Source organism: Mobula hypostoma, chromosome 2, assembly GCF_963921235.1.
Source record: "Mobula hypostoma chromosome 2, sMobHyp1.1, whole genome shotgun sequence".
NCBI classification, from domain to species: Eukaryota; Metazoa; Chordata; class Chondrichthyes; order Myliobatiformes; family Myliobatidae; genus Mobula; species Mobula hypostoma.
In genome coordinates, this window is record NC_086098.1 from 38,179,831 (window position 1) to 38,204,370 (window position 24,540).

Genomic DNA, 24,540 nt, shown 5'->3' on the forward strand with positions numbered 1-24,540 from the left:
CGACTCGCTAACAAGGTTAGCTAACAGGTGTTCCCGGAATCTTACCTGGACTTTCAAGGGGGAGGAGCATTGTAGCTAGAGCAGTTATTCATTGACTGCAACCTGAAAAACCATGAGCACCATCAAGGGAGAAACAGGTTAAATTATTTTTTAGCGCTGCATTGCAGCCCTTGTGAAGAAGGTGGAAAGCAAGGAAATCATATTCTTTCTTCAGAGGTCTCCAGGATATGATGGGATTATTTTCCCGCCTCAGGAAGGCAACTTTCATCTTCACTTCACTGGAACTCTACCACTGCTCTTATTGTTAACAAGTAGCCAACTCAAACCATTGGAGCAGAGTTGACTAGCAGCATTTATCAAACTAAATGTACATGTAATCAATGGAACTCTGCACCAGAAGTAAGACTGCAATTCTTACCATGCCCTCTATTGCCTATTTTTTTTTGGTGAAAAAAATGTTGAAGGGTGTGTATTCTACAGCAAACGACTCACTTCTTGACTTCCCAATTCTACTTACTTAGATGCGTGTTGCTCCAACAATAAATAACCAAGAAGCTCAGCACAATCCAGCAAAAATCCCCTGCTTAACAACACGTAAGCCATCGCTCTTAACATTCACTTCTTCTAATAATAGCAGAATGTGACTGAAAATATGTTAGAGTTACCTGCCAAGGTTACCTCAACTCTATGCCAGAACCATGCTTTAGGCCATGAAATGCACCAGACGTATGAGAGCACTACACTCATGTTCCACTCAATTTCACAAACAGCCTTGATTTGGAAGTCTGTTGCAATATACAAAATGCTGGAGGAACTCAGCAGGTCAGGCATCAACCACAGAAAGAAATGGACAACAGATTCTTCATCTGGACTAAAAGTTAGAGGAATGATAGCTAGTATAGAAAGGTGAAAGGAAGTGGTGGAGCAAGAGCTGGCAAGTGGTAGGTGAATCCAGATGATGGAGAAGGGGACAGTGGAAATAGTGACAGAAACTGGTAGATTAGATTAGATTAGATTATGAGGACACTCAGTCCTCGTTTATTGTCATTTAGAAATGCATGCATTAAAAAATGATCCAATGTTCCTCCAGAATGATATCACAAGAAAACACACGACAAACCAAGACTAAAACTGACAAAACCACATAATTATAACATATAGTTACAACAGTGCAAAGCAATACCATAATTTGATAAAGAGCAGACCATGGGCACGGTAAAAAAAGTCTCAAAGTCCCGATAGACTCATCATCTCACGCAGGCAGCAGAAGGGAGGAACCCTCCCTGCTATGAACCTCCAAGCGCCGCCAACTTGCCGATTCAGCACCTTTGGAAGCACCCGACCGCAGTGGACTCTGAGTCCGTCTGAAAACTTCGAGCCTCCGACAGCCCCTCCAAGCACCATCCTCTGCCGAGCACTTCGACCCCACCCCGGCCGCCGAGCAACAAGCAAAGCCAAGGACTCGGGGCCTTCTCCTCCGGAGATTCTGGACCACACAGTAGCAGCAGCAGCGAAGCAGGCATTTCAGAAGTTTCACCAGATGTTCCTCCGTGCTCTCACGTCCATCTCCATCAAATCAGGATTGTGCACGGCACCCTACTTGACAAATAACAGACATCACCACTGGAGTGGCCGCTGCGAGCTGTGTCACACCGCCATCTTCTCCTCCCGCCATAGGAGAAGGGAAGAAGAGATAAAGGACTCACCCACTCCATCTGTCCATCACGAAACACTCCTCCCACTGGTTCCTCTCTCCTTCTGTTCCCATAAGATCTCCATACCTATTTCACTTGATTCTATGTTCCACCTTTTTCTCCTCTCATATCTATCATTTTCAGCCTTTTCTTTGCGACCTCACTAGTCTTGTTCTTAAAGAAGCAATACACAAAGAAACTGGAGGAACATGGTGGGTCAAATATCCTCTACTCTAAAAGGAGGTTATTGTGAAAAATGGACTGTGTTCGCAAAAGTGGACTTAACAATTTGCCAGATAGATTTATTTTAGTCCAACTTTCAGGAGTTTGCTCATTAGGTGTGCCCATCCTAAATAAGTAGGTTATTTATTCAATCAAATAAAAAGCATTGAATAACAAAGGAAGGTAAGTGAAACAGTCATATAACACAAAAAGCAATATGTAATGATTTTATTTTAAGTAGATCTTACCAGTTATCAGCTGCATAGTCGATTGCTGTTTCCAGAAGACCAAATTTATTCAGCAATTTAACTGCTGACTCTCCTCCCAGACTTTTAGCCCATAAATAGGCCACCTGTTTATGAGCATTTGCACCCCCATGGGCTTTAGAAACCTGCAAAAAAAAACACAGGGGAGTTTGCTTAAATCTATTCTCACATTGGATAAAATTCAATTTTAAATGGAAACTTACGATGTAAAAGTGGATACTGACATTTTCTCAAAAGAGAAAATAATTTACAAAGACTAGTTAGGAACTTTTCAGTTTGGAACTTAAACACTGGGATGCCATAGAAGAAAACTAAACAGCTCATTAAGTGATCCACCATCCATTATTTTGATGAAAGCATTCTGTAAGTATCGACTGGGTTGCATTATTTCCCAATATTTCTCTGGTTAGTGCCTAAGCAAATGCACCCACCCTTATAATCTTTTAAAAAGCATCCAATTCTGTATTTCGATATGTCTTCATTCCAAAATTTTTGTTACCCATCTAATAATGACTCCACGTGAAAATAATAATACTGAGGCCTGATAATCAAAATAAGAAGCAAAGATAACCACAAAGTGTATGATAAAGAGGAAAAAGAAATGGATTTAACCAACTAAAACTATTACACTATGTTGGATACAAAGCTACTTAATTACTACTAATTGTTAATAATAATTCATCTCCTCTTCTGGCAAATTTGGATGACTAAGTATCCTCCATATGTTTAAGAAAAAATCATCAGAAGGTAGCAAGATGGTTAGAGGGTGGGGCAGAAAAACTTGGTTACAGAAAAAAAACTGTAAAATTTGATTTAATGACATAGACTGAATGAAAGATGGAAGAATGCAGCAAAGAGGGAGCCAGGACAGAAAGGATGTTAGGAGGAAAGATAGAATAAAAGAAGAAAGAGAGAAAAGGAAAAAGGGAAGATAACAAAGAGAAGAAAACTGAAAGAAGATTTCATAAAAAGGGATGAGGTTGCAGAGATGAGTGAACAAAGATAGAACTAAGATAGAAAACAACTGGGAATATGGTAGTAAAGGAACAAGATCATAGGAGTTTGCTTCAGTGCAATTTGCAGTGACCAGTTAACGTGCATGAAAACCAACACATCTTTGGGACACGAGTAGGAACTAGAGCATTTGGATGAAAATCCCACAGGGTTACAAAGAGAACAAGTTGTTTCCACACCGATAGCATCAGAGGTCTACAATGAACCCAGGCCGCTGGAATCGTGAGAATGCAGTTCTTCTAGGTACATTACTATGTTGCCTCCTCTTTCTTAAATATATAAAATTCTGGAACGGATTTTGGGTCAATAAAGGAGGCATGTGTTACAGGAACAGGTAAAAAAGTAGATTTGAGGTAAGATCAAATCAGCCAGTATCTGCTGAATGGGGAAAAATTGATTTAGGGGCCATATAATTGTTTCATAATCCAATTTTTCATGTTCTTATCTATGTTCTTATCTATGTTCTAGTTGTGGTTCACATTATCCAGATGTAGACACCAAAATAGAAAATTCAATAGGGTCTGTTTATTTACAAGGAAGTGTATAGAGAAATAGCTTTCACCAAACATAGTTCTGTAATTTAAAATACACATATGTTCAACTAATTAGAGCCATTTGATAGATGTTTTGAATATTCACATTTGGCCTTTGTAAACAATGGATTTCATGTCCATTCCAAGATGAAAATAAGAATATACAGGCGAGCAAGATCTTACCCTATATGCTTCATCCCACATGTCATTAACACGGTACATATTCACAATTGCCTTCCACTCTTTCGCTTCCAAGTAATGGTATTCAGCTTCTCGAAAACGGCCTTCACTTTCTAGTTCCTATAGCAACATACTTTCATCAGCACAGGTAGCATTTTTAAACCCAAATGATGGCAAGAAATGCATTAGCAATACTGTAATTTGATTGATAACAACATAAATGGCAGAGTAATGGACTTTAGCTTGCAATTTCAGTTGAGAAATATAATGGCAAGATTGTGCTGAGTTTTATGGCAGTTTTGCATCGGAACTGCCTGCAATTGCCCACTTAAGTACCACCAGATTCTGAGCTTCAATCGATCTGTATCAAAAATGGAAGCACTGAATTTGTTAACATTTTCTCAATAGTAAATCTATCACCATGCATCAAATTGTTTGAATTCCCTGGTGTTTAAGCAAATGGATTCTGCTTGCAGATTCAGCAGCAGGATAGGCCTAGTATAGAATCCACAAGCCCATTCATGTGACAATGCATTTGTGGTTGAGAGGAAGAAAAGTAAAATAATTCTTTAATTACGTGTTTTAGTGGTAAAGTTTTATATTATTTAAAAGGCTCAGGGAGAAGACTTGCCAAGAAGGCCCAAGGATTTTTTTCTCTAGCAACCTTTATGGAATCTCATATGTTAAGTTCTGGACATTGAGTATTTGAATGGCCTCAGCACGCAGGAAAATTCATGTCATCAAAATGTTCCAAATTAAATTAGAAATTTAGATTAGTTATACCAATTTATATTTTATGAATAGAATTTCAAAATCAATGTCAGCATGATTTCCTGTCTTGTAATATTAGACATAATATTTTCAAACAATAGGAGTCATAGTATTAAACAAAAAAGTAGGCCCTTCAGCCCAGCACATCTATGCTGACCATCATGCCTATTTATACTAATCCAATTTGCCTGAATTAATTCCATATCTTTGTGCCTTGATCATTCAAGTACCTGTCCAGATGCCTCTTAAATGTTGTTACTGTTCCTGCCACTACCTCCACTTTCTCTAGCAGTTCATTCCAACAGCAACTACTCTGAAAATTTTACTCCTCCAATCTCTTTTTAAACCTCCTTCCTCTCACCTTAAAATAATAAACACTCTAAGTTTTAAATACTCCTACCATGCCTCAAATAGTTTTACATACTTCTACCATGTCACCTCTCAGCCTCCTTTTCCACCTTCTTGGAGAAGATTCAGGGACTCAGATGACCAGATGCAAGAACTGCTTCTTCATCATTGCTCAGAATTGTGGATCAATCATCTCTTCACATTCCTTCTCAGTAATGTTGTCACGTTCTCAAATTTTTAATTCTACCTCTTCTGTTGCTGTCACTTTAGCATTTTGTTTGGCACTACCTCAGTTCTCATTATTATACTTCGCACCATCCTGTTGATTTTGCACTCATCCTGTTACTTTTGCAAGTAATTTCATTGCACCTTGATGTATATGACAATAAATTAATCTGAATCTTAATGCAGGGATAAGATCCAGCCTATCCAATCTCTCTTCATAATTCAAGCCCTTCAATTCATTTAACATCCTTGTAAATCTCTCATGGAGCTTCTCCTGTAGTTTGTTGACCAGAACTGCACACTACACTCCAAGTGCAGCCTAAACAATGTTTTGTACAACTAACATGATGTCCCAACTCCTGTACTCAGTGCTCACTTGATGAAGAAAAGCATGGCATATGCCTTTTACACCAATCCTGTCTACCTGTATTGCTACTTTCAATGAACGATTTACATGTACTGCAAGTGCCTCTGTTCTACAACATTCCCCAGGCCACGGTGCATGTCCTGCCCTGGCTTAACTTTCCAAAATGCAGCACTTTACACTTGTTTGAACTAAATTCCATTGCCAATTCCCTTGCCCACTTTCCCAATTGATCAAGATCCAGTATAACCTTAGACAACCTCCTCCACGTGTTCACTATACCATCAATTTTGGTGTTATCTGTAAACTTACTAGGCATACCATCTACATTCTTATCTAAATTATCAGTATGTATGTATGCATTAATTCCTGCAACACATTTTTGAACACTTAAAATCAACTGTTCATAACCACCCTCTGTTTCCCATTACCAGGCCAACTTTGTACCCAGTCTGTTAACTCACCCTGGATCCCATTTATTCTAACCTTCCGAACAGCCTATCAAGCAGGACTTTATCAAAGACTAAGTCAACCATCATGCCCTCGAGGTCATCTCTTCAAGATAATCAAATCCCTGAGACGTGATTTCCCACAATGACTATCCCTAATTAGTCCTTGCCTTTCCAAATACAAATAAATCCCATCTCTCAGAATCTGTTTCAATAATTTTCCCATCTCTGATGTACTACTTTACTGCAGAAGCATAATACAGGCATATAAAAAGATACATCTTGCACACAGCTCTATTTATTCACTATCCCATACCTTTGCAAGATGAAGGTGAGTGTCTGTAAGTAGATCTTTATGATACTTAGCCACAAGTCGAATCATGTCATCGTACATTTTAAGCTTCTTATACATTGTGATTGCTAAATCAGGTTCATCCACAGTAATGTACAACCTACAGATAAAAAGGTATTACTGGACCAGTTCTAAATAAATTGATCAATCATTCTACTATAATTAGGTCAGAATACCAGCAGCAAATATAGCAGTACAGTACAAGCTCCAGTTGCCATTAATCTAAATGAAACAGCATTGTTTCTCGATCTTGTTAACTGGAAACCTGATGAGAGTTTGGCAGGCTACCTGGTTGTCACTGGCCTGCAACAGGTAGGCTGCATTTTGCAAATAATGTCAACAGTATTGCGTTCCATATGTTACCTTTCAGCTTCTTTGTATTTTCCTTTCTTTTCCAATTCTTGTGCTTGATTTATATACAGAGTAGTGACATCTTCTTGCTTCATGCACTTCACAGCCAGCTACAAATTTCAAGAAATTTTCACTTTAGAATTATAATTAATTTATGAGAGCTGCAGAAGTATCACCGCATTTACCACAGCACTAGTACAAAACTAGGGGCATGGATAGGCTAGATGTAAAATAAAATTCCACATGGCAGATGTGTCCAAAATTAGAGGATAAAGGATAGGAGGTTTAGAGAGGATCTGAGGAAGATCCTCAAGAACGATGAGTTCGGAGAAGGACATAAAGATATGGAAGGCGCTGGCGTGGAGGACTATGAACGACATGAAGGAAATCTGGGTCGAACCTGACCAGAGGGCTTAAAAAGAGGATTTTCATAGCAGTCATAGAGTCCATTCTCACATACGGATGCGAGACGTGGACACTCACCAAGACAATGCGAAAGTCTCTAGATGGTTGCTATACATGAATGCTCCGGATGGCTCTTGATGTGAGTTGGCAACAGCACATGATGAACGTCGAGCTCTATAACAACCTACCGATGCTCTCCACTAAAATTGAGGCGAGAAGACTGCAACTAGCGGGGCACTGTCTACGCCACCCCGAGCTACCTGCCAGCCTCGTCATCATATGGGAGCCCAAGCACGGAAGGATGAACCCTGGGCACCCTCCCAAGACTATGGTCAACACGCTCCTAAAAGACAGCGGCATGGCTAATGTAGATGAACTGAACACACTGATGAGGGAGAGGGAGAAGTGGAGAGTCTGTCATCATGCCTGACGCCAGCCCCCTAGGCCTGAGTCGACATAGTAGTAGTGAGGAAGGATATTTCATCCGAACAGCATTTGGATTCTGGAACACATTGCCTTCAAGATACAGACATGGTGGGACAACAGAGTTATTCTTATGCAGTATGACTCTACAATAATGCATATCTTATCATTTTTATATATGTGCTAATTTAAATGTTGGAACTGGCAATCCAAAGGCGAAATGTCCACTGGAAGTATACATGTTGATTGATTTATGAAGTAATTCAACTACTGCATAGAGTCTTGTCATCTTCAGAAGTTTTCTGATGACTCTGCCATAGTTGGATGCATCAGCAAGGGAGATGAGGCTGAGTACAGGGCTACGGTAGGAAACTTTGTCATATGGTGTGAGCAGAATTATCTGCAGCTTAATGTGAAAAAGACTAAGGAGCTGGTGGTAGACCTGAGGAGAGCTAAGGTACCAGTGACCCGTTTCCATCCAGGGGGTCAGTGTGGACATGGTGGAGGATTACAGATACCTGGAGATATGAATTGACAATAAACTGGACTGGTCAAAGAACACTGAGAAGGGTCAGAGCCGTCTCTATTTCCTGAGGAGACGGAGGTCCTTTAACATCTGCCGGACGATGCTGAGGATGTTCTAGAGTCTGTGGTGGCCAGTGCTATCATGTTTGCTGTTGTGTGCTGAGGCAGCAGGCTGAGGGTAGCAGACACCAACAGAATCAACAAACTTATTCGTAAGGCCAGTGATGTTGTGGGGATGGAACTGGACTCTCTCACGGTGGTGTCTGAAAAGAGGATGCTGTCCAAGTTGCATGCCATCTTGGTCAATGTCTCCCATCCACTACATAATTTACTAGTTGGGCACAGGAGTACATTCAGCCAGAGACTCATTCCACCCAAGATGCAACACAGAGCGTCACAGGAAGTTATTCCTGCCTGTGGTCATCAAACTTTACAACTCCTCCCTTGGAGGGTCAGACACCCTGAGCTAATAGGCTGATCCTGGACTTATTTCCTGGCATAATTTACATATTACTATTTAATTATTTATGGTTTTATTATTATTTAATTATTTATGGTGCAACTGTAATGAAAACCAATTTCCCCCGGGATCAATAAAGTATGACTATGACTATGACTAAATGGCTAACTACTATCTGCCAGGATTTTAAGATTTATAATGCTATGAATATTAACAATAGAATAATTTAAAAAAATGTTTGTTGGAAACATTCAGCTAGACATTGAACATCAAAATGATAAGTTGGGAAGATATCAAAGCTATCTTTATAAGTGACATTTTGCAGCCAAACTCCATGAGATATGGACATACAGTAGCAAGTGTGGAGACATGCCCATGATGTTAAGCATGATGATCACTAGATTTCGTAGTGTCAGCTATAGTACCATTGATCACCATATCTATGATGTTCCTATTAAATCAGGGGTGAACTTAGATGTTAATCTTAATTCATACAATATTCATTAGCAGAAGTTGCCTGTTCCAGCATAAATGCATTGGTTTCTTTTCACCTTCCCACCAAACTAAATTATACTTCAATTTGTGTTCCAGGTGACACAGAATGAAGTACCACTTAAACAATATTCACATGGAGAAATGCTACTTAAACAATTTCATTTCTAATTACAATTCAACACTGGACCTTGTGAGCTTTCTCCCAGTATCCCACTTGCTTATACATGTCAATGGCATCCTTGATTCGGTCAGCTTTAATGTACATTTTTTCTGCGGTCTAGGTGATAAAAACAAAAATCATCAATTTAGGTTAACAGAACCATAAAAGACACGAATTCTTCAATAATATTTGATTTCAAGTTGTGAAGGTTAAAATTGGTCATGTTAGTGCATGTTTTAAACATTATGAAGAGTTCCTATATTCCAAAATGGCATCTACAGTACGTGTTCAAAGGGTGTTAGATATCATAATGATAAACACTGCCACAATTAAACATCTACTAAAAAACAATACAGGTAAATCATAATTGGCATGCAATACTAATTTCATAGATGCAGAACCACTTTTAGCTCTATGGTCTAGCCAAATCTTCACAAATTTGAACACAATGTAGGAAATTGATGTCCATCTGTACTACACAGAACAATGGGATGGAGCTAGGGGGAGGTAGATTAACCTTGTACTATGTCGTCATACATACATTGCAAAGTCCATAATGTATCCTAAAAATTATGAGTTTGCAACAGTGGTCATGAAAATGCTTTCCAAATATCAAAAATCATATGGGATGTCATATACTTGTGTGTGATATACTGATTTTATAATCAAATAAACTAAAGAGAGGTTAAAATTAATGAAACAAGACCATAGATGGGAATACATAAGAAATTAGTTTGAGTTAATTGGAACGATCTGCATTGAACTGGAGGGAAGAAAAGGGTGGGGTGCCTCAGGGATTTAGTGTTGGAACCATCACTACCTCTGATTTACATCAATGACCTGTATTCAGAAAAGTTTTTGCAAATTTGTAGTTGGTACCAAAACATGAGGGACATCATATCAGTGCTAAAAGTTCATAGAATAGATATACATTTGACCCTGCAAGCTACTAACAATGAAATCAACAAATTCAAGAAATAGTTGAGCCAAAAATATCCAATACAAATGCAGATGCTGTCATCAAATTCTTTGGTCAAACATCTTCACTATACAAGAAAGATAAGTAGGATTGTACAGAAGACCACAATGCTAATCTCTTATATCAAACAACTAAAACTCTGGATTATGATCCAGCTTCGTACTAATTTAATGCTTTTTGATCTGAGAAGTTGGCATTCAAATTATGGCCTTAAATGGCAATGTACACAAATTAGAAAATGGCATGGAAAAGATACTTACAATATTACTTTAAATCAGACTATAGAGTACACTTGAAAAGCAGGGGCAATTTCAATTTTTAAAACAACAGTGAAATAATGCAATTCAGTGTTTAAGGTCTCTCTAAATAAATTCACTTAGCTAGTTCAAATGCATTTTTGTATCTTAATTATCTTGCAATATCGTACATACAATATATTACTTTAAAATTTCTGGAAGTTATTAACTTTTACAATGTGCATGAACCTTTGACAGGAACGTGAAAAAAAATTAATTGCCTGCTCTCAGAGAACAGTACAACACAGTATGGACCCCTTTGGCCCATGAGTGGTGCCAACCTTTTGAACAGAATTATGGAGACCAGAATTGAACACAATACTCCAAATGTGGTCTAACCAGAGTTTTATAAACATGCAGGTTGTCTTGCAGCTCTTAAACTCAATCAAAGGATGCCAAAACACTGTGCACCTTCTTAACCAGCCTATCAACTTGCATGGCAACTTTAAGGGATTTATAGACTTGGATCCCTGGATCCCAAGATCCCTCTGTTCTTCCACACTACTCTGCCTTCAAGTTTGACCTTCCACAGTTTCATATTTTTCCAGACTGAACTCCATCTGCCAAAGAAAATATGTATGTTTTGCTTTAAGTTAAATCAAATGTTGTGACTGGCACTAATATATTATTCCAGGTAAAAGATTGTTTGGCAGTCAATTTAAGGTTTCATATTAGATAAAAAGAGACCCCCAATGACATTGGATATTAATATTTCTAGGTTATTAATATCCTAGAATAAAGCAAGGAAAATTTTATTAGTAATATCTAAGGAAACGAAACACACAGAAAGTGTGCTCTCTACTTTTAAATATTATTAGCAGGTCTTCTATTCCTATGCTTGATGCAATTTAAAAACTTCAAAACTATTACTGAGTCAACTTGACCTACTAGGTATAGAGGAAAGTTATTTCTGCAGCAGTACAAACTTAAAACAATGCTTGCCAAGTTCACAGTTCATTTAAATTAGGAATTCAGATATTCAAACATCTTTTGGCTTGCTAAAATAATCCAGAAAATAAATCAAATCATCTTTATTTCAAGTTCCTTTTGAAATGCCTTAAATTTATTTTTCGAAGTATTAGTTATTAAATCAACAGGAGGATCGGACATATACTGGAAAATCTAGGAATTACGAATGCTCTCAATATATAGTGTGGCCATAAATTTGTCATCTATTCCAATAAATGAATCTATAGGCTTTTGAGACAGACCTATCTTTAAGACAGGGAAGAAAAACATTTTAAGTAATTAAACTGCTTCATCTTTTTTTTTTAAATGTTGGCTAAACCTGTTTAATAAGAACTTGTTATGAGATTGATTGCTAGGTATTTGGCACATTCTGTTATTTTGAAAAACACTAAGATAAAGGAAATCCTCTTCTGCTTTTTATATTTCTACCTGATATATTTTTTCTGTCTTGTCACCCAGGGAGAGTAATGCTGTGGATTTAACTTTGTTTGCAATCACCACAGGTCAGCAGGGCTAGATGTGTTGATTGTCATACTCTAACCTGCAGATTTCTTTTACTATATATTCTGCACAGGACCTCCTCAGGTTATGGCATGGTTCCATTCCTATAAATTGTTTGTAACCAGGACAGTTCATAAGTTGGAAATTCAGCTGCGAAAACAATTCCCATACAACAGATGATACCTGCAGCAACACAGCCCACGGCGCATCTATTGCCTTGGTCGCTCAAATGCTCACTTGTTGTACGTAATTCAGGCATTCATAAACTAGAGCGGACCTGTACCAATATAATTGTAGAATATCAAGCAAGAGGCTTCTATTGAGTCATGTTGACTAAGTAATAAATATTAAAAAATTATCATGGACGGAACCTGAATGAAGAATAAATCCCAGAGAAACAATAAAGAAATAAGACCTTCATCAATTCAAAATTTAGTGAAAGCTTGAATTAGCTAGTAAAAATAAATTATAAATTAATATTCCAACATGGCAATACTGTATATGATATAGAGGTTAACTATAAAAAAATTGCACATATGGCAAATTCCTGACCTCATATTCTTGAACTGAGGCATAGTGTTGAGCTATTTTATGATAATATTTGTAAGCTGTTTTGTCATCTTGAAGCTCCAAAATATGGACTGCTTTTTTCCACTGTCGAGCTCCAATACTTGCTTCAATTGCCTTTATTGTACAACTGGAAAAAAATTAACAAATGAAAACTTTAATATAATTCCCAAAGCAAATCAGCATATGATTAAAGTAACTTCACCACGGGAAACAAGTTCCAACCCTTAAATCCTATGGCCTATTCATTGTTGCTGATTGTGTACAAAAGGCATCCTTTTGGATTATTTAGGTGAGCTTACCCAGCTTCAATAAAATGATTAATTGAAGCATCCAACTGTTTCTGCTGTACAAGATAATCTCCCCAGGCCTCTTCTAACTTCACAACCTCAGAAGGAAAAGCTGTTCTGGACATTTCCACTGCTGAAACGTAGATTAAGAAGAACACTATAAAGCAATAGCACAAGTTGTCTAAAAGTCCATGAAGTGAATAAAGCCAAAATGGAATTATTTGCTAAATCAGTGAAGAAAGAAACTAGATTTAATGTTTCAACTAGGTTTTGCTTTCTGCCATTTGCTGTATTTTTCTTTTTGATTAAATGAACCAAGAATGTTGAACAGTCACTTCAGCTATAAAAAGTAATAATTTTCAATAGCAAAAACTAAAAATCCATATGTTTAAATATCTTTCATACCAGTGGCTATAAAATTCATCTTAGCAATTTTTCTCCGATGCACTCTTCCACATCTTAACAAACGTCATAAAAGTACAGTTATATTAATACTGTATTAGGCACAACATTCCAATTCATAAAATTTGCTTACTTTTGTCATAATCATTTTACAGCTTTGAATTAATATATAAAATATATTTGTAAACTACTGTTTTAAGGTAGTAAGGTAATTGCAAGTTTTGGTGACAGGATGGACAGACTGATGTACCTAAGGAAGAAACATATTCTTGATTTTAAAAAAGAGGACAATGGCAATAGGTTGAAAGAATATGAGGAAGCTTGTGTGGAAGTTCAAAGAAAATTGATCCCACAATGTTATTTTTATGGATTAATATTGAGAGGACAAATGCAACTTTCAAAATTAAATAAATCAACTAAATCTTACTTATCCGAGCCCACTAGAATAGTTGTTGGTGGTCTTTCTACATCTGTAAATCTCTGGTTCGTATATGGAAGCCCTACATTACTGACCTGAACTGTTCAATATTCAGCAATGTGGGCTGAGCGGCAGCAATGATTTCAGCAGCACACTGAAGAAACTCTGACCTGCAAATAACCCTTGAAAGCTTTCACAGGCAGCAAACCACTGTCAAACTGTTATGGAACTCTAATCGTGACTAGTTAGAAGTTAACTAAGTAACTTAAAACAATTAAATAACAGCTCTACGGCAATTCCTTGTAATATGGACTGAAACCAATAAAGATTAATTTTTGATCTCTCGATCTACCTCACTGTGGCTCTTGCATCTTACTTTTCAACCTGCACTGCACTTTCTTTGTAACTGCAACACTATATTCTGCATTCTGTTATTGTTTTTTTCCTTTATGCTAACTCAATATACTTACGTTTTGAAATACAGTAATTGGTATGGATATCATGCAATGGTTTTCACTGTATCTCAGAACATGAGACAATAATAAACCAATTATTATTATACCAATTATAAACCAATTATTATACCTATCCCATTTAATTCGTCTTACTACATTAGGCCATTAACTCTTTCTACACCAAAAAGCACCTATCCCTGTACTGAGGACTCCAGATACCTTTGCGAAAGGCATTTCCCTTGCGATAACAATCCAATGCTCTTTGGTAATTTCCAACTTTTTCATAGAGATCTCCAGCCTGGAAAGAAATTCAAGTGCGAAAGTTAGTCTCAGATTACTGAACTTTCAGAAATTGTTAATGTTATGATATACAAGAAATTCTTTTTCTATTACAAAATACAATGAACTTGTTCATAGTATCTGGACCACCACTGTAGTACTCAACGCTACTGTGTACATACTATAATATTTTCCACTTTCAAAGAAAAAGTAGTTATTCATAATAATACACTAACACATTTTAATTTCATTTTTTCTTAGATATTATATTTCATGACAATAACTTTCACCTTAAACCTGGTTAGATTAAAGCAGGGGGTTTCCAACGTGTGGTCCGCGGAACCATCGTTTAATGATAAGGGCAATAAAAGGGTTGGAAATGCCTGCTTTAGGGCCGGCTGGTGGCGCAATGACATTGGTGCCAGACCCAGGAGCGGAGGTTCCCGGGTTTGAAACCAGTCGGGTCCGCTCCCGAGGACGCTTTCCATCCGTGCCAGGTTGAGTGTCGAGATCACAACTCGACCTTGTAAAATAAAGGGAAAATACTGTGAAAATGTCTGTGTGAGGAGTGGTGCACCACACAGTCTCTCTCTCTCGCTCTCTCATTCCGAGCCTTGTAAAAAGCCATGGAAGAGACATCATCACGGATGCACGCACACGCACACGCAAGTGCACAGACTCGCACGCGTGCACACGCCGAAAAAGAAAGGAAATGCCTGCTTTAAAGGGTGTTCAGAAATTGTGACTCAATTTGAATAGAGCATGATAAATGGAGTTATAGTAGGGCCAATGGGATCATAGGAGTCTAGGCCCTAGTAAGTGGTTCAGACCCATTTGGAGCATGGGACACTGAGTGTAGCATGTTGGAAGGGAGTGAGGGAAGCAGGACTCTGGCAAGTCATGTGGAAGTACAGAAGCGGGTCCCTGGCCAATCAAGAGGGTACATGGGAACCAGGACCTGGAGAGTGGAATAAAGTGTGAGATTTGTAACCGAGAGTGAATACAAAAACTGGAAAGCAAGACCCCAGCAAGCTGGAAGGTTCAAGGGACAAGGGCCCTCGCAAGCTGGAAGGAAACTCAGATGTCAAGTCATCAAGACTTTTGAACAGCTGAATACTGTGTATCAGTTTTACTGTACAAAGATTAAACATTCAGGTAACTTCATTTCTCCAGTTCAAGTACATGGGATCTATTTTCATTTTTTCTTCCTGTGACACAGACATCCCACGTCTCCCGGAAGTTCCGGGAGTCTCCCGCATATTGATAGCGGCTCCTTGATGCCTGCAAATTATATACAATATCCCGGAAATCAATTTTTTTAAGAGCAAGCGAGAGAGAGAGCGCACGCATGCGCCATGGCAGAGTGTTCCAAAAAAAGAAAATATAAAACGTATGTCACCCCAGACTATATTAAAGTGTACCACTGCCTAATAGGGATCAGAAATAATGACAGAGTTGCTCACTGCACTGTTTGCAACAGTGACTTTCCTATTGCCTATGGTGACTGTAAAAGACATGTTGAGGTGAGTTAACAGGTGTCATTCGTTCATTAGCATAGCTAACGTTATTTAAACTAGCTGGCTAGCTGCCAAGGAACTACTCTATTGCAGACATCCCACCTCTCCCGGAAGTTCTGGGAGTCTCCCGCAAATTGGTGGTGCTACCTCCCTGAAATGAGTTTTTGCAGGATGGGATGTCTGTGTGACATGCCTTGCTAAGAAAGGCATGACTGAAATCAGGAATCACCATTTCAAAAACTGTAGACATAATGCCTTGACCATTGACTTATGACATGCAGTGCAACAGTTCTCCAGATAGTAGCTTTCAGCAGGATATTGGTTTTGTTACCAGTTTGGAGATGCAACAAAATTGCATCATCTCATTTGCTCAATTGAAATTTTCAAATACTATTAGTAACTAAATAAAAATGCAAGTTTTCAAAGGTGTTTTCTGTTTCATATTGAACCAGAAATATCCTTTTGATAACTTCATTAAAACTTGTATTTCAAATCTTCAGTATGTCTCAATGCCAGAGTTTTAACTCATAAAAGAAACTAAAGTTTAAACAGATTGGACATTGTAGCAGAGGGCACTCTCAGAAAAAAAATTAATTTTACTTTTTAGGCAAAATCCAAAATTATTCTGAACAATTTAAAATGGTAATTTGAAAGCAATAGACATTGTAAGTCTCAACAGAAAACCATGATACTGGCCTTTCCTCAGTTTGATATGCTCGTGAAATACTTTTATTGAAAGACAAATTTTTCTAAAAATTACTACAAGAATATTCACCCAATACAATTTTGGTACTTTGATACTTACCCTAAATGTAAGGAATTAACGGATGATAATATCAGAGAAGAAAACTTCTTCAGTTAGAGAAGAGCATTCAAAGCAGCTTAAATTTACACTTCTCTGTGTCTTCCTTCCTAACACCACTCCTTACACTCTGAAAACAATACTAGGATTCCCTTTCTCAGTCCAATTACCCTACTTCAAAACTTAAGTTCTTATCCTCCCCTAAAGTTGTGATCCCATGGCTGTCTCTTTGTTCCCACCCTCTGTCACTTGCCTCCCAAATACAAAGAATCTGCTCCAGTAATCCACAGAACATACAGATTTCACAATATTCTCAGCTATTGCAATATATAAATGACAGTGTATAAAAATACATGTTTTAATAACCACTCATTCATTTACAGTACGTTCCATATAACCAGGACAAAAGTAATTCAACATTGATTGCTGTTATATTCCAAATCTAACACTTCTGTAAAATAGTTATAAAATCACTCAATCAGTATTAAGAAAGTAAGATAATAATGACATATTTTGCATTGTTCATCATCATAGAACTATTTGAAAGTAAATAAGTAACAGACTGCTTTTCTGAAAAAGATTTTAGTAATTAACTTTAAAACTTCCTTAATTTGGCATTTAAAGAATTTTAATCTTACTTAATTTGCTGCAACCAATGTATAAATAAAAATGCTTAAGACATACTGACATTATTGATACTAACCCTTTCATAAAAATCTCCTTTAATCAGAGCAGCAGCAATTCGATTTATAACATCATTGTTTGCTAACAGTTCATTCCGACTTAGTACTAATCGGGCAGCTTTTGCAGGGAGACCAGCTTTCAGATACAGATTGACAGCCCCGGTGTAATCTCCTTCATTTTCTTTCACTTCTCCTGCCTTTTCCTCCTGATTAGTCTCCATCAGCCACTGATAATAATTACGTCGTAGATTGTCCAATTCTGGGTGACTCTGGAGGAAAAATCAAAACAGTAGTTCATTCTACACAAGATTGCTCTGTGCAAGATTTAAAAAAGAAAACATTACATGCATTTCTTTGTATGAAAAATAATCATGATCAAAACATTAGTATAATTCTTATCATAATCTTTACTTTTAGGGGCTATGTTTTCATTGACATGCCTACAATTGTAAATGCAGATCACACTGGATAAAGAGCATTCAATCTAACAGCTGATACTTTCTATTTAAACCGTTGCAAATTTTCTGAATTTGTCACTCCATACCTGCAGTTGAGACAGGTAAAGTTCAAAACTTGATTCCATTTTATATTAAGGATTTTGTGCTGCAATCATTTTTAAAGAATATTAAAAAGTCTTTAACTTTTCTAGTGGCCCTTTTTAAAAGATTTTTAAAGTAAACGAATAGTTAGTAGTTCAGCACTTTTAACATTATGCTTTTGAAAGTGTCAGAATCATTCAGAATTCTTGTGAAAAGAATTGAAACTTTGAAGGTTCTGATTAAATGTGGGAATATGATGTTACCACGTGTCAATAATTTTTCTCCAAATAGTTTGTCAAGGACAATCCGACTGGCAGCTAAAATTTGGTAACAACATTGATCTCTTGTAAGGAAAATTATATTCGCAGATATTTTTCAAGGTTTATAAGAATGTCAGCTTTTAAGATTCCTAAACTTTGAAAGTTGATTTTTTTTATTTTCTCCATTATTAAAATTATTATCCAAATCTGTTATAGTTTTTAATTATTTATATTTATTTTATGATATCAGCACAACTTTTTTCATATGCATATTATAGTCATGCAAATAATGAAATTTAAAACAAAGAACAACCATGCTGGCCAAAATAAAATCGGACTTCCCAGCTCTAAGCCTGAAACCTGCATGTCTTGTTACTGAAAGTACTTACTCACTTCACCTTAAAAATGTAGAAATTTTCTAAAAGGGATTACTAATCCCCTGGTGATGATCTTTGCATCATCAATAAGATCGGGAGAAGTACCAGAGGATTGGAAGGTTGAAAATGTTGTTCCCTTGTTCGAGAAAGGAAGTAGAGATAACCCAGGAAATTATAGATCAGTGAGTCTTACTTCAGTTATGGGCAAGTTGTTGGAGACGATCCTGAGAGACAGGATTTATGAGCATTTGGAGAGACATAATTGAATTAGGGATAGTCAGTATGGCTTTGTCAAGGGCAGGTCATGCCTTATGAACCTGATTACGAACCTGAGGCTGTAACAAAACACATTGATGAAGGTAGAGCAGTGGATGTAGGGTACATGGATTTCAGCAAAGCATTTGATAAGGTCCCCCATGCAAGGCTCATTCAGAAAGTAATGAGTCATGGGATCCAAGGAGGCCTTGCTTTGTAGATCCAGAATTTGCTTGCCCACAAAAGGTAAAGGGTGGTTGTGGATGGTTCATATTCTGCCTGGAGGGTAGTGACTAGTGGTGTCCCACAGGGATCTGTTCAGGTCCCCTCCTCTTTGTGATTTTTATAAGTGACCTGGATGAGGAATTAGAAGGGTGGGTTACTAAGTTTGCTGATGACACAAAAGTTGGAGGTGTTGTAGATAGTCTGGAGGGTTGTCAAAGGTTACAGCGCAACATCGATAGGATGCAGAACTGGGTTGAGAAGTGGCAGATGGAGTTCAAACCAGATAAGTGTGAAGTGGTTCATTCTGATAGGCCAAATTTTGAAGGCAGAATATAATATTAATGGTAAGACTCATGGTAGTGTGGAGGATCTGAGAGATCTTGAGGTCCGTGTCCATCGGACACTCAAAGCTGCTGCACAGGTTGACAGTGTTGTTAAGAAGGCATATGGTGTGTTGGCCTTCATCAATCATGGGACTGAGTTCAAGAGCCATAAGGTAACGTTACAACCATATAAGACCTTAGTTGGACCCCACTTGGAGTGAAGTATTCAGTTCTGGTCACATTACAGGAAGGGTGTGGATGCTGTGGACAGAGTGCAGAGGAGATTTACAAGGTTGTTGCCTTAATTGGAGAGCATGCCTTATGAGAATAGGTTGAGTGAACTTGGCCTTTTCTCCTTGGAGCGACAGAGGATGAGAGGTGACCTGATAGAGGTGTACAAGATGATGAGAGGCATTGATCGTGTGGACAGCCAGAGGCTTCCCCCGCCCCCCACTGCCACCAAGGCTGAAATGGCTAACGTGAGGGGGCCTAGCTTTAAGGTGCTTGGAAGTAGGTACAAGGGGGATGTCAGAGCTAAGTTTTTCACAGAGTGGTGGGTGCATGGAATGCACTGCTAGCAAAGGTGGTAGAGGCAGATACAATAGGGTCTTTTAAGAGACTCTTAGATAGTTACACGGAGCTTAGAAAAATAGAGGGCTCTGTGGTGGGGAAATTCTAGGCAGTTTCTAGAGTAGCTTACATGGTCAGCACAACGTTGTGGGCCGAAGGGCCTGAAAGATGCTGTAGGTTTCTATGTTTATGCCTTCACCTTTTAATGAAACGTTATTTCTTCATATTGGTAGATTCCCCTTGCTCTCTCAGTAGAGCTATTGCATCTTTGAACCGACGTGGGCAGCAGAACTACAACTATTATTCATACAGCAGTAGCATCATCTCCTTTCTCCTCCGTTTCATGCCAAGGCCAAAAAAGACAACTATTTTATAAATCTTTCCAACCACCTGTCTTAATACCTTCAGAGATCCATATATACCAACTCCATAAATCATTTCAAAACTCATTTTTCTTCCCCGCCTTCTTCCCTTTGAGTCTTAATTCTTAGCAGATAAATGTTCAGCTAATCCTCATCCAGTACTTTAATAGCGTCTGTGTTAGTCACAATGAAAAGCAACTCACCTTGGCTTCAGCAACATTAATACATTCATCCCACATGTGTAGCTCCTGGTACATATCCATGGCTTTATCAACAGCATTCTATAAAGAAAGATTTTAAAATAATATTCTAAACTGTCAGCAACCTGAAAGGAAGGTTCCTCAATATGCTGTGGAGATAACACAAAAATAAACTATTACCTTACAGGCAATAATGCTACACCTTGTTAGATTTAATCACTTAAAATTACAGTAAATAAATGTGTTGCAAATTTAACTTCCATTTTTGTTTATAACTTATGACATATATTATCTACTGTGTGTGTATGTAATACATGTTAATTGGGACACATCAGGACCAATACCTTTTGGCCCAATTAAGCAGCTGCCCCAATTAGCAGAAATGTAATGGAAATAGTTAAAAACATATAAAAAAGACAAACTACTGTTTAACTGAGTAATAAGTTCTGTATTTCAATGAAATATACAACAAATTAGAAGACTATAAATACTAGTACAGTAATATAAAACTGTGTATTAGTTCCTAATAGTTAATGATGGAAAAATTCAGCATACACTGCCGTGTTCTTTGGATTGACTGTAAATGAACAAATTCAGCAGACACCTTGCAGGACCACCTTCATACAATACTGTCAACAATTACATTCTCCAATCTTCATTTTCATTGTAACATTCAAGATGATTGTAAATAGCTTCAAATTCTTCCTATTTCCTAACTTGTTGAAGCAGTGAAATAGTTTCATTTTCCCTCCCAGCCATCTCCGAGATCTCCAAGCCTGAACACTTGAAACGGCAGTGAGCAAAATGATTCCGACTTGCCTTACTGCTTATTTCTTACCATCAATGACAAAAATCACTACTTTTTGAATACAAGCATATGCAACTGATGCTATTTAAAAACTTTTCACTGTATGTATGGTGTAGTATCTAATGGCCACACAAATGCATGTGGCTGACTCTAGTTATAAACTGCTTGGCAACAGTCTCCTGCCCCAATTAAGTGGCATAATGTCTCAAACAAACTAAGGGAATCCCAGCTATTTTCTCAATTAGCTTTTGTTCTTTAAGAGTCATCCCAATTAAACAGAATCCACTATATTTTAAATGTTTTCTAGTTTTTGATCCTTCTTATTTACACTGTCAACACAATTTTATTTGTCATAATTAAGCCTCTCTTAACATAGAACAAGGCAGATAGAAAAGTACAGCACAGGAACAGACCCTTCAGCCCATGATGACTGCACCTCACATGCAGCTAAATTCAGCTACCCTTCTTCTGCAAGCACATGATCCATGTTCCTACATTGCCTGTGTATATTCACTTTGTCTATCTACTGCTTCTTAAATGCTACTATCGTATCTGTTACCATCACTGCTCCAGGAAAGCCTGTTCTAGGAACACAACATTCTCTATGTAAAAAATCAGCCTTGTACATTCTCCTTTCAAACGTTCTCCCTCCTACCTTAAATGCATGTCCTCTAATACTTGACATTTCTACCCTGGGAAAAAGATTCTAAAAAGCCTAATTTTATAAACCTCTATCAGAAAAAGGATCCAGTGCTTTCCCAGTGTATGTGAGGAGGGAGGAGAAGATGACAGTGCAATGCAGCGCGTGCGGCCATTCCAAATGATATCGTATGTGTTAACTAGGGGGCCGTGCACAATCCGGATTTAGTCATAGTCATAGTCATACTTTATTAATCCCGGGGGAAATTGGTTAATTGGTAATTTGATGGAGACAGCCGTGAGAAGCACGGAGGAACACCTGGAGAAACTTCTGAAATGCCTGCTTCGCTGCGGCTGCTACTGTGCGATTGAGAATCTCCGGAGGGGAAGGCCCCAAATCCTCTACTTTGCCTATTGCCTGTCGCCGGGGCCGGGGTCGAAGCGCTCGGCAGAGATGGTGCTCAGTGTCAGAGAGCTGGTCGGAGGCTCGGAGTTTTCGGACGGACTCAGAGTCAAACTGTGGTCAGATGCTTCCAGGATGCTGCATTGGCAAGTTGGCGGTGCTGGAGGTTCACCGTCTGCGTGAGATGATGGGACTTTCAAGAGACTTTGAGACTTTTACCGTGCCATGGTCTGTTCTTATCAAATTACAGTATTGCTTTGCACTGCTGTAACTATATGTTAAAATTATGTGGTTTTTGTCAGTTTTTAAGTCAGTTTGTCATGTGTCTCTGTGATATCATTCTGGAAAAACATTGTATCATTTCTTAATGCATGCATTACTAAATGACAAGAGGACTGCGTGTCCTCACAATCTAAATAAACTCTTCTCGGGCTTCCAGCCAAGTACAGGTATTGACTATAACCAACATTTCGATGACAAACTCTGGCATCATCCCTGAAGAAGATAGCAGAGTTTGTCATCGAAACATTGGTTATAATTGATAACTGTACCCAGCTGGAAGCTTGAGAAGTGTTTAAACCTCTACCAGGTCTTTCCTCAGCCTCTGATGTTCCAGAGAAACCAATCCAAGTTTTCTAACTTCTTAAATCTTTCAGCATCCCCCTCAACCTTTTCTGGAGCCTTTCCCAAAGCCTCTACATAGTTCACGTAATAAGAACCAGAAATGCACACAATACTCTAAGTGCAGCAGAACCAAATTTTTTTTAAACTGCAATATGGACTCCCTTACTCTTACACTCAATGTCTTGATAAATGGAAGCAAGCCCCCTCCATGTATCTACTTGCATGGTCATAGCTATGAACGTGGACCCCATGAATCCTCTGTACATCAATGCTTTTAAAGGTTTTGATCTCTCCAAGTGCAACACCTCACACTCGCTCAGAATAAAATCAACCTGCCAATTACACTGAACAAAGATGTCACTTGCTGAATACTTTTGGGTTCATCTTATGGATTGTGAGCTGCTGATAATGTAAATCACCATGAAATTTTCCTATCATGCACCATTTTTTGAAATCACCAATATTTGTTATTTCAATTCATAATTCAAGTCAATTAAAATGTTGCCCACATAATGATCTGAAAAGTATTCTACATTCTGCAGCGTGACTTCAGGGAACTCGGAAGAAGGCTGAAAAGCAGGACTTCCAGGGTGGTTATCTCCGGTTTGCTTCCAGTTCCTCGTGCTGGAGTTGGCAAGAACAGGGAGATAATGGATCTGAATGTGTGGCTGAGGAACTGGTGCAGGAAGCAAGGATTTACATTCTTGGACCATTGGGGTATGTTTCGGGATAAGGATGAATTGTACAAAAGGGACGGGTTGCACCTTAATAAGCGGAGCACCAGCATTCTGGCAGGCAGGTTTGCCTCTGCAGCACGGGTGTGTTTAAACTAAGTAGTGGGGGGGAGGGGACGAACTGGAAATATAAGGATGGAGATAAAGGGAAAGTGAGAATAAGAAAAGTTAAGAAAGACAGCAGAATCAACAGAGCAGAAAGCTCAAGAAAGGGTCGTACAGTATGGCCAAGTGAAATAGGAATTGATATGGGAGGTGAGGGGAGTAATGAATTAAAAGTATTATATATGAATGCACGGAGTGTAAGAAATAAAGTAGATGAGCTTGAGGCTCAGTTGGAAATTGGTAAGTATGATGTTGTGGGAATAACAGAGACATGGCTTCAAGTGGACAGGGCCTGGGAAACGAATATTCAAGGGTATACGTCCTATCGAAAGGACAGACTGATGGGCAGAGGGGGTGGGGTGGCTCTGTTGGTGAGGAATGATATTCAGTCCCTTGCAAGGGGGGACATAGAATCAGGAGACGTAGAGTCAGTATGGATAGAACTGAGAAATTCTAAGGGTAGAAAGACCCTAATGGGAGTTATCTACAGGCCCCCAAACAGTAGTCTGGATGTAGGGTGTAAGTTGAATCAAGAGTTAAAATTGGCATGTCGCAAAGGTAATGCTACAGTTGTTATGGGGGATTTCAACATGCAGGTAGACTGGAGGAATCAGGTTGGTACTGGACCCCAAGAAAGGGAGTTTGTGGAGTCCCTCCGAGATGGATTCTTAGAACAGCTTGTACTGGAGCCTACCAGAGAGAACGCAATTCTAGATTTAGT

The 24,540-nt window shown here is 38.3% G+C and overlaps 1 protein-coding gene across 2 annotated transcripts in view; it reads right to left on the reverse strand.

Annotated features, from left to right (window-relative positions):
* The window catches only part of ift172 (intraflagellar transport 172), a 210,536-nt gene that overhangs the window by 57,502 nt on the left and 128,494 nt on the right, over window positions 1–24,540 (reverse strand). For both annotated transcript variants that reach the window (XM_063035645.1, XM_063035641.1), the window contains exons 21-30: window positions 20,510–20,587; window positions 17,416–17,664; window positions 14,334–14,412; window positions 12,852–12,972; window positions 12,535–12,679; window positions 9,265–9,354; window positions 6,782–6,879; window positions 6,383–6,518; window positions 3,913–4,029; window positions 2,165–2,307 (exon numbers count right to left, since the gene is read on the reverse strand). In XM_063035645.1, the coding sequence (XP_062891715.1) occupies window positions 2,165–2,307; window positions 3,913–4,029; window positions 6,383–6,518; window positions 6,782–6,879; window positions 9,265–9,354; window positions 12,535–12,679; window positions 12,852–12,972; window positions 14,334–14,412; window positions 17,416–17,664; window positions 20,510–20,587 (1,256 nt within the window). The remainder of the gene's footprint in view (window positions 1–2,164; window positions 2,308–3,912; window positions 4,030–6,382; window positions 6,519–6,781; window positions 6,880–9,264; window positions 9,355–12,534; window positions 12,680–12,851; window positions 12,973–14,333; window positions 14,413–17,415; window positions 17,665–20,509; window positions 20,588–24,540) is intronic.